This window comes from Nothobranchius furzeri, chromosome 19 (assembly GCF_043380555.1).
Source record: "Nothobranchius furzeri strain GRZ-AD chromosome 19, NfurGRZ-RIMD1, whole genome shotgun sequence".
NCBI classification, from domain to species: Eukaryota; Metazoa; Chordata; class Actinopteri; order Cyprinodontiformes; family Nothobranchiidae; genus Nothobranchius; species Nothobranchius furzeri.
In genome coordinates, this window is record NC_091759.1 from 27,252,125 (window position 1) to 27,264,610 (window position 12,486).

Here is a 12,486-nt window from a genome sequence, read left to right on the forward strand (position 1 = left end):
TTGTAATAATGTAATCGGTGATATTAGCATTAGCATTCCTATGGGTTTTTCCACGTATATTAGCATTGCGCTAACCACTCGCTGCCGAATTGCAGCCTTTGCGATTAGAAAATCTCTTTTGTCACATCGCAATTTAATTGCACACGCAGTTAATCGTTCAGCCCTAATATACATGCAGCTCTACGCTAAAAGTGTATTTTCAAAGAGGTAATGATGGATTTCTTTGTAAAAGTTGTCCATCTTTCCTACAAAAAGATTTGCCTGGACCAACGTAACGTGATAACAACGTAACATGATTACATAATTCCGTAAGGTTCATGTTCAGCCAATAAACTACTTTGACGTCATCGGCAGTCGACGGACCCCGAGCCGATCTTGCACCTGAGCAGATCTTGTACCGACACCGGCAGCATGCTAATGCTAGGCTAGCTTGTTGTTAGCTTTAGAGACCGTCTTAAATTCTCAGATGCTGTTAGCTTAACATGTTAGCTCCAGTTTTATACATGACATTATTTACCTGTGTGTTAGAGAGGAGAGTCCTGTAGCGTCTGCACCCCCTCCTGGTGGGAGGAGCTTAAGAATGTCACGCTTCTCCAGTTCTTACATGCATGACACGGTGAACAGGAACACAGGAAAAGATCTGCAGCTCTAGGTTTTCTGTTTAGCGTGTTATCAGTGGTCAGAAACAGCAGAGACGCGTTCTGGCTAAAGACTAGTTTTAATTTGTACGTAAAATCCAACATTAGCCTTCAGTGGCACTAGTGACTAGTTAGGTAGTATAACATGTTGTAATGAAAGTTCCAGTGGGAGCACGGGCAGAATATCTTGCCCTCCAACCAGAACCTGAAAACGGCACCAGTAGGCAACAACTTATCAGAAGAGCCTTTATTTACACCAGCAAAAATAAAACGATCACAGTCAATAATAAAACACTAGTCCTTCACACTAAAAGCCAGCTAAATAAAAACAAGCAGCGGTACTTGGCTGTCCCAGTTGATGCGACCCCCTCCCCGGGGTCTGAGCTTCCGACACCGTCCAACGCCCTGGGGTGCAGCTTGCGAGGACGGCGGGTAAATCCACAACTTGAGTCCGACTGCCAGAGTCTGCGGCGGCAGATGTTGGCGTGGTCTCGGCACCCAACTACTCCCAGCCCTCGCTACCTAAAGAAAGTGTCAAGCCTTTCCTCCTATCGCTGGAACACTGCCCACCTGCTCAACAATCTTCGTCGCCGGCAGTCCTAAACGACTGCGATCGACCCCACCCCCCAGAATCTGGTGCCACAATGACCGGTCGACCACACACTCCACCTTGGTAGATCTGCCACCCTTTTGTTCTCTCTGGCCTCATTACCCGTAACACGGACCAGCCGGCGTCCAATCACCACGCCCTCAGAATCCGGCAACTCCCGTCTTCTGTCTTTCACAATGTATTATATAGTTAATAGATGAGTGTGTCTACTATTTCTCATACAGACGGTAGGTAATGTGCTGAGTTCTCCTCTGCTCTTCCTGCTGCAGACTCAACTGAAGATGGGTGCTCTACACAACCACTAACAGCTGTTTCTCCTGGTTAGTTTCTGTCTGATGGCTCAACTAAAGTCACGTCCAGCATGGCCGCACGTCATGGAGGCCAACCAAGGAAAGGAGGTGTGATTTCAGCAGGAGGCTGGTGAGCTGGGAGCTGAGGAAGGTAAAAACACACCTGAAGGTTCCCCGTCTCCAGGCTGAGTCTAGAGCACTAAGGTTCGTTAATGCTGAAGCTGTTTTTGTGATGTTAGAATCTTATGAAAGATGTTATAAAGAGACTGGATGAGCTGTAGATGTTGCTGTTGGGTTTTATACATTATTACATCACTGTAGGATCTGTCTTTCTGTTCTAAAGGTGCATTTATTTATACTTTATTATTTATACTTGCATGTAAATGTGTACAAACCTATAAAACATCTGCCTAATAAACGCTCTGAAACACTGCCTGTTTTGTATATTTAATACTTGGTCAGGGTCAGGGTTGGTATTTTTGTTAATCTGGTGTGATTTTAACACTGAGCAACGTCTACATTAAGATTCAACAGTTGGCTAAATCCAGATTAGGTTCAGAAGTCTTGTGCATCCGCAGCTGTTATGAGTGATCTGATAAGGTGCCAAACATCCAGATATCGGCCCTAAAACCGGCAGCACTTACGGCCGACCACGACCGCCTCGTATCGGTATCGGCAATAGAAGAACCAATATCGGTCGACCGTAACAGTAATATTATTGTGATAATAAATCATTCTTCAATTCAACAAGTAGGCTGATTCGTGTATTTAAAATCTGAAATGAAGCCTTATTTCCAGAATCAATAATGATGGCGACTCACTGATTTCTGTGGAGCAGTCGAGATTATGACAAGACTTCAGATGAAACGGTCGTTGTTTAATGTAGGTGTTGTTAACCTGTGAGGAAACCTTTGTGTGAGCCAGAATCAGATATTTTTATTAAAAGGGAGTTGGATAAAAGTCTCGTCTCCTGTAAGAGGCCCGATAAGTCCGGAGATTTCACCATGGCCTCCTCCTGGTGTCAGGCCAACACAACCCGTGTCCTGGGCAGAAGGGCACACGGATGAAGCTCACTGCAGCAAGTCCAAGGTCTTCATCATGTTACAGTGTGTGTTTGTGCTCTCAGCTGAAGGAGCAGGCAAATGACTCCATCAGCGTCCTGCAGAGGGCGCTGCAGCTGAAGAAGGACTTCTACGTCCACACTCTAAGGACTCTGGACCTGCTTGGTGCCGATGCTGCTGCTAATGGAGAAACGGAGTCATCCACGGCTGGGCTTCGGATCAGCGCTGACCAGCTGCACTGTCAGGTGGGCGGAGCTTGGTGGGTGTGTTTGATTGGTGCTGTGATGAGTGTGATTCTGACAGGTGAGCTGTGTTGCAGGTGTGTTACGACCTGGGAGGTGTTTTCTTCCAGCAGGGCTGCATGGACCAGACGGCCTATAAGAAGGCCCAGGACCATTTCAGACACACCAAGGAGCTTCTGAAGAAGGTCTAAAAGCTCACTGGTGTCTTTTTGTCTCACCCAAACCCAAAAGCAGACCGTCTGTCCTTTGTGTCTCAGCTGGACCAGACTGTCCACGTTCACCTGGACGAGAAGCGTCTAAACGGCTACTGGAACGCCTGCAAGGCTCTGGCGGGAGACTGTGACCCCTCTGACACCCAGATGACCCAATGTGACCAGATCAACAACCTGATCCGGGCCTGCGACTACCAGGTCAGAACACGCACCTTACCCCAGACCGTAGAACTGACCCAAATGCTCGGGACACCAACCACCTGCTGCTTGTGACCCTTCAGGCCGTTGTCGAAGCCTTCATCAAAGACAACTCGTCTCAAAGTTTGCAGAACCACTTCAGACGGTCCATCCTCAGGGAGCTCCAGTACAAAGTCCAACAAGGGTGAGACGTTAGTCTGCCGTTCCGTCTGGGTCCAGGGTTCTGCCCTACTGGGCCACAACTTTAAGAGCTAATGGGCTGTGCTTCCCTCCGGTACTGAGTAGAATGGGATAAGTTCTGACCTTGAGTGTTCTCAGCAGCTTGGATCTGGTTCAAAACCATCAGTGGGACTCGGCTCGGGGATCGGGTCTGAACCAGCTTTCTGTTCTGTGCAGGGACTCGGGTCTGGATGAGGTCTGTCACAAGGTTTGTGTTTGTAACGCGGTCCGAGACGCTCTGGAGGGAGAAGTCCCCAGCGTGGGCTTCCAGCAGCTGCTGCTCAGACCCAGCAGAAGAACGCTGGACTTCATGTTGGAGGTAGGACCAAAGTCCTGGTCCAGCAGCACTCGTTCCATTAAGGTGGTTCTCCAGGAGCTCTGCTCAGCCTGAAGCCGCTCTGGACAGCGCGGTTTGAATCGGCCCATCTGAGTGTAGTTTGCAGTGTTAATTGTGACAGGAATTTTTCATTTTACTTAGTCCCATTTTAGTCGATGAAAATAAGCAGTTTTAGTCAACAAATACATATATTTTTTCTAATGAAGTAATTTCCTACTTTTGTATAGAGCACGGAAACACTAGTAGTGTAATTTAATACGCAGGGTCCAAACTCTTCACCACCACTGATCAGATATAGCACACACAGCTAAGAACTTACTGTAGAATATTTGAATAAAAAAAACACTTCTCATGTTTAACACTTACATGTTTAATAAAACACAAAAAGCACACTGGGAATTACAAAGGTGCTCTTTGTAGCAACTGCACAACAAGCATTTTTCAAACTAGCATGCAGAAATACTCAAAAATAAAAATTCCTCCTTTGAGGGCATTTTTCCAGAAACTTTTCTCAATAAAATGGTTAACACCCCAAAATAAGTACAGTACAGGACCTGTAAGCCGTCAGTTACGGGCGTCTTTTTGGTCTTTAACACAAACAAAAGGTGCACCGGGTTATAAAACGTACCGGTAAAACATCTGTGCGGGCTCGGGACTCGGATCATATCCGTGCAAACCAGACCCTGAAAATTATAAACCGGCAAAAGCACGCTTCACTTTACTGGTCTAGTCCTGGTTTAGAGCGCACGTGCACTTCCTCATTGCGCTAAAACGAACAACGTGTGTGCATGATTGCGCATGCGCCGTGAGCGGTTCTGGTACTTTATGGGTCGTAGCCGCTCGCTGCACCGCTTCAACTGTGCAATCGTGAGGTCGCACGGACTTCTGGTGTGTTTAATATTTTGCTCGTCCCTCGTGAGGGTATCGCACTGTTGAAGCGGCGCTGCGAGCCGCTGCGACCCAAAAAGTACCAGAACCGCTCACGGCGCATGCGCAATCCTGCATCAACGCCGCTCGCCCGCTATTTCCCTAATAACACACGCTGTTCGTTTTTGTTTCTACACGTTTTTTTACTCACAAAGATTGTAAGGAAAGCGTGTTTGTCATGTTCATGTCAAATTAAACTGATCACTAAACACAGATTTACTTTCTTTATTTGGTTTTCCTCATCCAACCCCCATAAATCCCTGTGTGTCCTCCTGCAGCGCTCCCGAAGGACAACAGGCAAAACAAGACACAACAGTCTGGCGTGTTGAGTAAAAACTGCTATTTTTGGCATATTTTAGGGCCGACGTGTTGCTACCAGACGTGCAGTGTGAGCAGTCAGGTCACATCCGAGAGCTCCGTACATCTCCGAGCAAGCATGGAGAAGTTGATTATTATTATGGTAGGCCTAGCGTCACCTCTAAACAAAGCGGACTCTGATTGGTTCTCTCCTCACCTAGTCAATTTGTTGATTGCATCATGCATCTTTCCTGTCTTCTGATTAGATATTCGTCATCGTGGATTTTCGTCTCTCTTGCATTCGTTGACTAAATGTTTCAATCAATTTAATTACCGTCTTCGTCTTTTTCCAAGCTTTTATTTTGAAATTTTGTTTCATTTTCATCTGTAAATATATTTTCGTGACGAAAAAAAGACGAAAATATTTTGTCAACAAAATGAACGCTGTAGTTTGGTTCCCACGCCAGCTCCATGACAGAAAGTAGGTGACTCCGCCCCTTAGCCAATCAGCAGCCAGAATCACGATGCCGGCCGACTCAGCCTTGCCAGGTACCTCAACAGAGCAGGGACTAAAACTAGGGGAGAACGTAGAGGGAACATACGGAACCGTGCCCTTGGGAACGTGGTTCTGGTTCCTTGTCGCTTAGTGAAATGGAGCTGGGTCAGGTCTAGCTCAGAACCAAAGACCTGCTCTGGGGTCTTGGAGTGTTCTCAGGTCAAGTTTGTTCTCCTCAGGTTTGCACACGCTCTCTGGAGCAGAGGCCACCGTCTGAGAGGTCCAGAAGCAACATGGCTGACTTCTTAAGGTGAGTGACAGCAGATCGTGGTCCACGTGAGAGGAGCTGCTCTCTGACCCGGTATGACCTCTGGTGTTGGTGCAGGACTCTGTGTGAGAGCCTGGAGGACCTGTCTCAGGTGTTTGTGGTGACGTCTCATAAACTGTTCCTGGAGCTGCTGAAGGAGGAAGAGAGGAAGATGCTGCTGGAGCAGATGAAGAAGAGGTCGGCCACAATCAACCTCAGTGCCAAACCCTTACCGTCCTTCTACGACATCCCAGGTACGGACCCTCGTGTCCAGCTGGTCGTCCAGAACCTTTCTGCTCTGGGTGTTCAGTGTGGGTCTTGCTCCTCCACAGCTTCGGCCAGCGTGAACATCGGACAGCTGGAGCAGCAGCTCATCCTCTCTCTGGATCCTCGCAGGGTCAGACAGATTCTCATCGAGCTTCACGGAATGGCAGAGCGATCCTTCTGGAGAGTCAACAGCAAGGTCCGGCTCCACACACTCCCAAAGCTGTCAAATTGATGCTCTGATGTGTGTAACCCGGTTCTGTTGGTCCAAATAGTGGGAGGTTCCTGCAGAATACATCGTTGTCATCCTTGGGATCAAAGACAACCTGACCAAAGACCTGGTTTACATCCTCATGGCCAAAGGGCTCCTCAGCATCTCTGTGAAGGTCTGCTGCTCTAACAGGAAGCTGATGGGCAGAGCAGCAGAACCTTCATGTCCTCTTTCTCTTCATCTCAGGACTTCGCCCATGCTCGCCTGCTCTTCTCTGCCTGCCTGGAACTCGTCACAGAGTTCTCCCCTAAGCTGCGGCAGGTGATGCTCAACGAGATGCTGCTGCTCGAGGTCCGAGCCCATGAGGCCATGGCAGCCGAGGGCAGCAAGGAGCGGCCGCCGCCAGACCTGGTCAGCAGGGTCAGAGGTTACCTGGAGATGAGGGTTCATGGTGAGCAAACAGCCGACTCGACTCACATTTCAGTTCAGTTTCTCTTTTCCTCCAAAGTGTGAATGAAGTGGTTCTGCTGTCTCCAGATGTTCCTCTACGCCAGGTGATAGGTGAGGAGTGTGTCGCCTTCATGCTGAACTGGAGAGAGAACGACTACTTGACCCTGCAGGTGCCGCCGTCTCTGGTCATGAACAACCCGTTCATCAAGGTACCGCCTGCAGAACCCAACGTTCTGGTCCGGTTTTGGATCGAGCTAGATTAGCTGCACCCTCCTGGTTCTGGTTTGTTTATCAGAAACACATGAAATCCCTCACCTTTGTTTTGAATCCAAAACGGGTCACCTACGTGATCGATGAGAACGTGCTTGGGGAAAGGCTCAAATGGAGGCTATGTTGACTCTGGCAATCCGGTTTTTGGCTTAAAGTCCGTCGGGTCGGTCTTTGGGTCGTGTTGGGCTCTGCTGCGGGTGGCGGTGGGGGGGGCAGTAGTCGTGTGTGAGCCTGTAGAAGTTCTTGCTGAACTTGATTCTGTTTCATGAACCAGGGTGACAGAAAACTGGGAGGAAACTTTAGTCTACCGCTGGAGGTTTTCTCCTCCGAGACACCATGGATATAAGCAGGAAATGTCCCCAAAGGAAGGCTAGTTAGCTGGTTAGTGAAGGGGAGGATGGCTGCTTACACTGAGCCAGGATTCTCTGGAGGTTTCTTCCTGTTAAAAGGGAGTTTTCCTCTCCACTGGCGCTAAATGTTTGCTGGGTTCCTTATATAGGAAACATTATTTCTGATTGGCTTAATGAACTGACCTGAATTGGAATGTTTATTATGTGAAGTGCCTTGAGACGACTCTTGTCGTGATTTGGCGCTTTATAAATAAACTTGAATTGAATTGAATAGCTGTCACTAAACCCTAATCCAGTGCACCGCCCCTGCTTATTATTATTACTCTCACTGGCTATTGGACTCCTCCAAGGCGGCCCTTTGTCACCGATTCGGTTCATAAGTTTTACAGACAGGATCTCCAGGAGCAGCCAAGGTGTGGAGGGCATCCGTTTTGGTGGCCTGAGGATCAGGTCTCTGCTTTTTGCAGATGATGTGGTCCTGTTGGCTTCATCAGAACCTGACCTTCAGCTTTCGCTGGAGCGGTTCGCAGCCGAGTGTGAAGCAGCTGGGATGAGAATCAGCTCCTCTAAATCTGGGACCATGGTCTTGGGTCGGAAACGGTCGATCTACGTTCCTACCCTCACCTGTGGTCACGGGTAGTGACCAAAAGAACGAGATTGCGGATACAAGCGGCCGAAATTTGATTTTTCTCCGCAGGGTGTCTGGGCTCTCCCTTAGAGATAGGGTAAGAAGCTCGGTCATCCGGGAGGGGCTCGGAGTAGACCCGCTGCTCCTCCACGTCGAGAGGAGCCAGTTGAGGTGTCTCAGGCTTCTGGTCAGGATGCCTCCTGGACGCCTCCCTGGTGAGGTTTTCTGGCCACGTCCAACCAGGAGGAGACCGAAAGGAAGTCCCAGGACACGCTGGAGGGTCTACTTTTCTCAGCTGGCCAGGGAACGCCTTGGGATTCCCCCGGAGGAGCTGGCCCAAGTGGCTGGGAGAGGGAAGTCTGGAGGCTGCTGCCCCCGCGACCCAACTCCGGATAAGTGGCTGAAAATTGATGGATGGATGAACAAGACCCCGAGATACTTAAACTCCTCCACTTGGGGCAGGACCTCATCCCTGACCCGGAGAAGGCATTCTACCTTTTTCCGAATCTAGACCATGGTCTCAGATTTAGAGGAGCTGATTCTCATCCCAGCTGCTTCACACTCGGCTGTGAATGTTCTGATGAAGCCAGGGTTTAATTTGAGCCGGATCTTGCTGGAACAAGGTCCGGGAACTGTCTTATTTTGAAAGGACCGTTCCGGCAACTGTCTGCTAGGTTCCGGCAACTCACGACCAGCTAAAGGGAGCACCCCAAAGGGTGACAGGCTCCCCTGGAAGCCCTTAACTCACACAGCCAGGGGGAGCCTGAGAGAGGTCCTGGTTCTACTGATATTACATCATCTATGTGGACTCTCCGGTGATTATTTAGAGCTGAGAGGCGCAGAGCTCTGATTGTTGACGCGCTCCAGACAGCTGCGTCCTGAGCACGGCCACATTGATGTTCCCAACGTGTCACCTCCTCCAAAAACATTTATAACACGCGATGGTTTATGTCGGCTCGTATTCTCTTATGCTTTCTGTCTCTCATATGTGCCTGATGCGTTTCGCTGCTGCCTGTTTTGTCCTCCGGTGACTTCAACAGACCGGTGAGGCCAGCGCACATCGCGCACTCTGCTAATTTTGCGGTCGGTAGACCTTTTGGAGTGCCGGTACCACTCATCTCCACTACAAATAGGAAAAAGAGGCTACAGTTTGCACCAGCTCACCAAAACTGGACAGTTGAAGACTGGAAAAGTGTTGTCTGGTCTGAGGAGTCTCCATTTCTGTTGAGACATTTAGATGGTAGAGTCAGAGTCTGGCGTAGACAGAATGAGAACATGGATCCATCATGCCTTGTTACCACTGTGCAGGCTGGTGGTGGTGGTGTCATGGTGTGGGGGGTGGTTTCTTGGCACATTTTAGGCCCCTTAGTGCCAACTGGGCATGGTTTAAATGCCACGGGCTACCTGAGCATTGTTTCTGACCGTGTCCATCCCTTCATGACCACCATGTACCCATCCTCTGATGGCTACTTCCAGCAGGATAATGCGTGATGTCATAAATCTCCGATCATTTCTAACTGGTTTCTTGAGCATGACGATGAGGTCACTGTACTACAACGGCCCCCACAGTCACCAGATCTCACCCCGATAGAGCATCTTTGGGATGTGGTGGAACGGGAGCTTCGTGCCCTGGATGTGCGTCCCACACATCTCCATCAGCTGCAACATGCTGTCCTGTCAACGATCCTTTTTATGTCCCATTTTGAATGCTTAGGGTTTCTCCTGTGTGTGTTTTATAGCAGTTAGCATGGTTCTTCATATATGACTCCACACTTTAGGGTGCACTAGTCTTTTGTTTTGTTGGTGTGTTTTCACTGTTATTTTTCCCGCTATGCTTTTGATGTATGGGAGGGTTTTTGTTGGCACTGGTTTCTGTTTATCCGTTTTTTTAGTTTTGTTTTTGTTTATCGTAAATCCTCTAACATTAGCCTGTATTTAATTAACTGCCAGGTATCATATTTTGGCCGGTGTCGGAGTCGGCGGAGGTGAATAACGGCCAGTTTTTTATTGTGGCTGGGTGGAATGTGGTAACAAGCAAGTACGGGGGGGGGTGTTGTGTCATCATCTCACTTTAGATTTGCCAGTGATAGACCTCGAGGGTAACTTTAACCGTGCGGAGATGAAGAGGAGGCGAAAATTTGATATCGAGTTCAAAGAGAACGTGCTGATTATGCTGCAGAACACTCTGGGGAGCAGTAGCAGGGGTTGTATGAACTAGTCGCTGTCACGTGATAATGACCGGCAAGATGCAGCCCTCGGAAAAGACAGCAGCCTGCTGTCAGCAGGTGACAAGCTCCTGCACTCGGGGGGGCAACGCTCTGTGCCAGAGCGTCGGTACTGACACGCGATCGTTCATGTCGGTTCATTTCCTTTTATGTTTTCTGTCTTTTATTTGTGCCTGATGCGTTTCGCTGCTGTGGAGCGGGGCGCATCACCTGTTTTGTCCTCGGTGACGCACCTCACAGATGCGGCCGGCGAGCACTCCGCTGTTTTAGCGGTCGGTAGATCTTTTAGAACTGCAGTTCAAAGGTAACTCATGAGGTGAATATATATGAACCCAGGTAGCAGTTTCTCTTTAGGATTGAGAGGAGATGCAGGAAGATAATAAACAGGCAGGACAGAAAAATAGTCAAATAAAAACAAGTTAGTTTTTCTACCTGCTGGTTGCAACAAACAGACACCACTGAAGGTAATCAGAAGTGAGGAACAGAAAATGAAATAATTATTTTAATGTTTAGAGCAGCAGGAACTCCGAGAGGCTGCAGGCGCATCAGTGAGTTTGCTTCCACTGCGCAGGGGGAGGGGGGAGAGGGCTGAAGCAGGGGGAGGGGGGAGAGGGCTGAAGCAGGGGGAGGGGGGAGGGCTGAAGCAGGGGGAGGGGAGAGAGGGCTGAAGCAGGGGGAGGGGGGAGGGCTGAAGCAGGGGAGGGGAGAGAGGGCTGAAGCAGGGGGAGGGGGAGAGAGGGCTGAAGCAGGGGGAGGGGGGAGGGCTGAAGCAGGGGGAGGGGAGAGAGGGCTGAAGCAGGGGGAGGGGGAGAGGGCTGAAGCAGGGGGAGGTGGGAGGGGGCTGAAGCAGGGGGAGGGGGGAGGGCTGAAGCAGGGGGAGGGGAGAGAGGGCTGAAGCAGGGGGAGGGGGAGAGGGCTGAAGCAGGGGGAGGTGGGAGGGGGCTGAAGCAGGGGGAGGGGGGAGAGGGCTGAAGCAGGGGGAGGGGGAAGAGGGCTGAAGCAGGGGAGGGGGAGAGGGCTGAAGCAGGGGGAGGGGGGAGAGGGCTGAAGCAGGGGGAGGGGGGAGGGGGCTGAAGCAGGGGGAGGGGGGAGAGGGCTGAAGCAGGAACTACCGTTGTTAAAAGAAATGTGTTTAACTTTGAAAATGTGGGCGCAATTTTAATGGTCAAAAACTCCAACGAACCATTAGTTCATTTTGCTCAAATAGAAATAGAGGCCTGCCTCTAATTCTGGTCCTCCTTCCAATAAAGGCCTGGAACTTGATGAGCTTGAGTCAAATACAGGCCCGGTCCTGTATTAGAGGATTTACGGTATCTTTTCTTTTTCTGACTTGTTCTTTTCTTCTGTTTATTGCCCATGTTGGGTATCCTCAGGTTTTTAAAGCATTTTGCATATGTTTGTCCTGTTCTTCTGTTATTATGTTGGCTCGGTGGTATAACGTTGTGATTACTGACATTTTATGTATGATGGGAGGTTCTGATGTTCATGGTAAATATTGGTCCATGTGTTGGTTTCCTGGATGTGTTTAGGTTAGGCTGGCTGGTTCTTTTCAAGTCCATGCTGCTGGCTTTTTCTTCTTTCTATGTAAATGTCGTTATTGGTGCCGCCGGTGGTGTTCAGGTGTCTCGTTGGTGCCTCTGGTATGACGAGAGAAAATCAGATATGGGACTGGGACAGCACACGGTTCATAAAGCAGAACAGCAAAAATACAGACGATGGATTACAGAAGCAATGGAAATGAGGAGATGTGGACCCAGGATAGTGAACAGGGACAAAGGACTGTACACACTGGACCGTTATGGGACAGGGTCATCAGCGCGGGCAGCAGAGGGCGATGTCGTTCGTTGCTGACTGCAGGTAAACGGAGACGGAAGTGACGACCCCATCGTTGGCGTTGTTCTGAGGAAGGCTACAGAGTTAGCCGAAACTTGTCAGAAAACAAAAACAAATCTTTATTACACTGTGTGCCAAAACAGACCCAAACGATAGGATTTGATAAACAACACAGAACGAACGTACAGAAGATAAACGGCTAGAACCAAAGGAACTGATGTTTTGGGTTCATGGTTGTTTTTATTTTCTAGTTTACTGGATAAAGGTGTGGTTAGGGTTCAGGTTACATTGTATTGTTGTCTAAAATGATTTAGTTTCATGCTTGTTCTGCACTGTGATTGGCCCTGTGCTGTCTTACAGTGCTGTATACGTAAAGTTATGGATGGTATCTCATCGTAGGTGCTACCAAAGCGTCCAGCAG

The 12,486-nt window shown here is 49.2% G+C and overlaps 1 protein-coding gene across 5 annotated transcripts in view; it reads left to right on the forward strand.

The window, feature by feature from the left end:
* The window catches only part of ints8 (integrator complex subunit 8), a 48,341-nt gene that overhangs the window by 14,260 nt on the left and 21,595 nt on the right, over positions 1-12,486 (forward strand). For all 5 annotated transcript variants that reach the window (XM_054736432.2, XM_054736431.1, XM_054736433.2 and 2 more), the window contains exons 7-17: positions 2,665-2,844; positions 2,919-3,026; positions 3,099-3,251; positions 3,335-3,435; positions 3,648-3,789; positions 5,767-5,837; positions 5,913-6,088; positions 6,167-6,297; positions 6,374-6,484; positions 6,556-6,760; positions 6,847-6,968. In XM_054736432.2, coding sequence (XP_054592407.1) covers positions 2,665-2,844; positions 2,919-3,026; positions 3,099-3,251; positions 3,335-3,435; positions 3,648-3,789; positions 5,767-5,837; positions 5,913-6,088; positions 6,167-6,297; positions 6,374-6,484; positions 6,556-6,760; positions 6,847-6,968 — 1,500 coding nt within the window. The remainder of the gene's footprint in view (positions 1-2,664; positions 2,845-2,918; positions 3,027-3,098; positions 3,252-3,334; positions 3,436-3,647; positions 3,790-5,766; positions 5,838-5,912; positions 6,089-6,166; positions 6,298-6,373; positions 6,485-6,555; positions 6,761-6,846; positions 6,969-12,486) is intronic.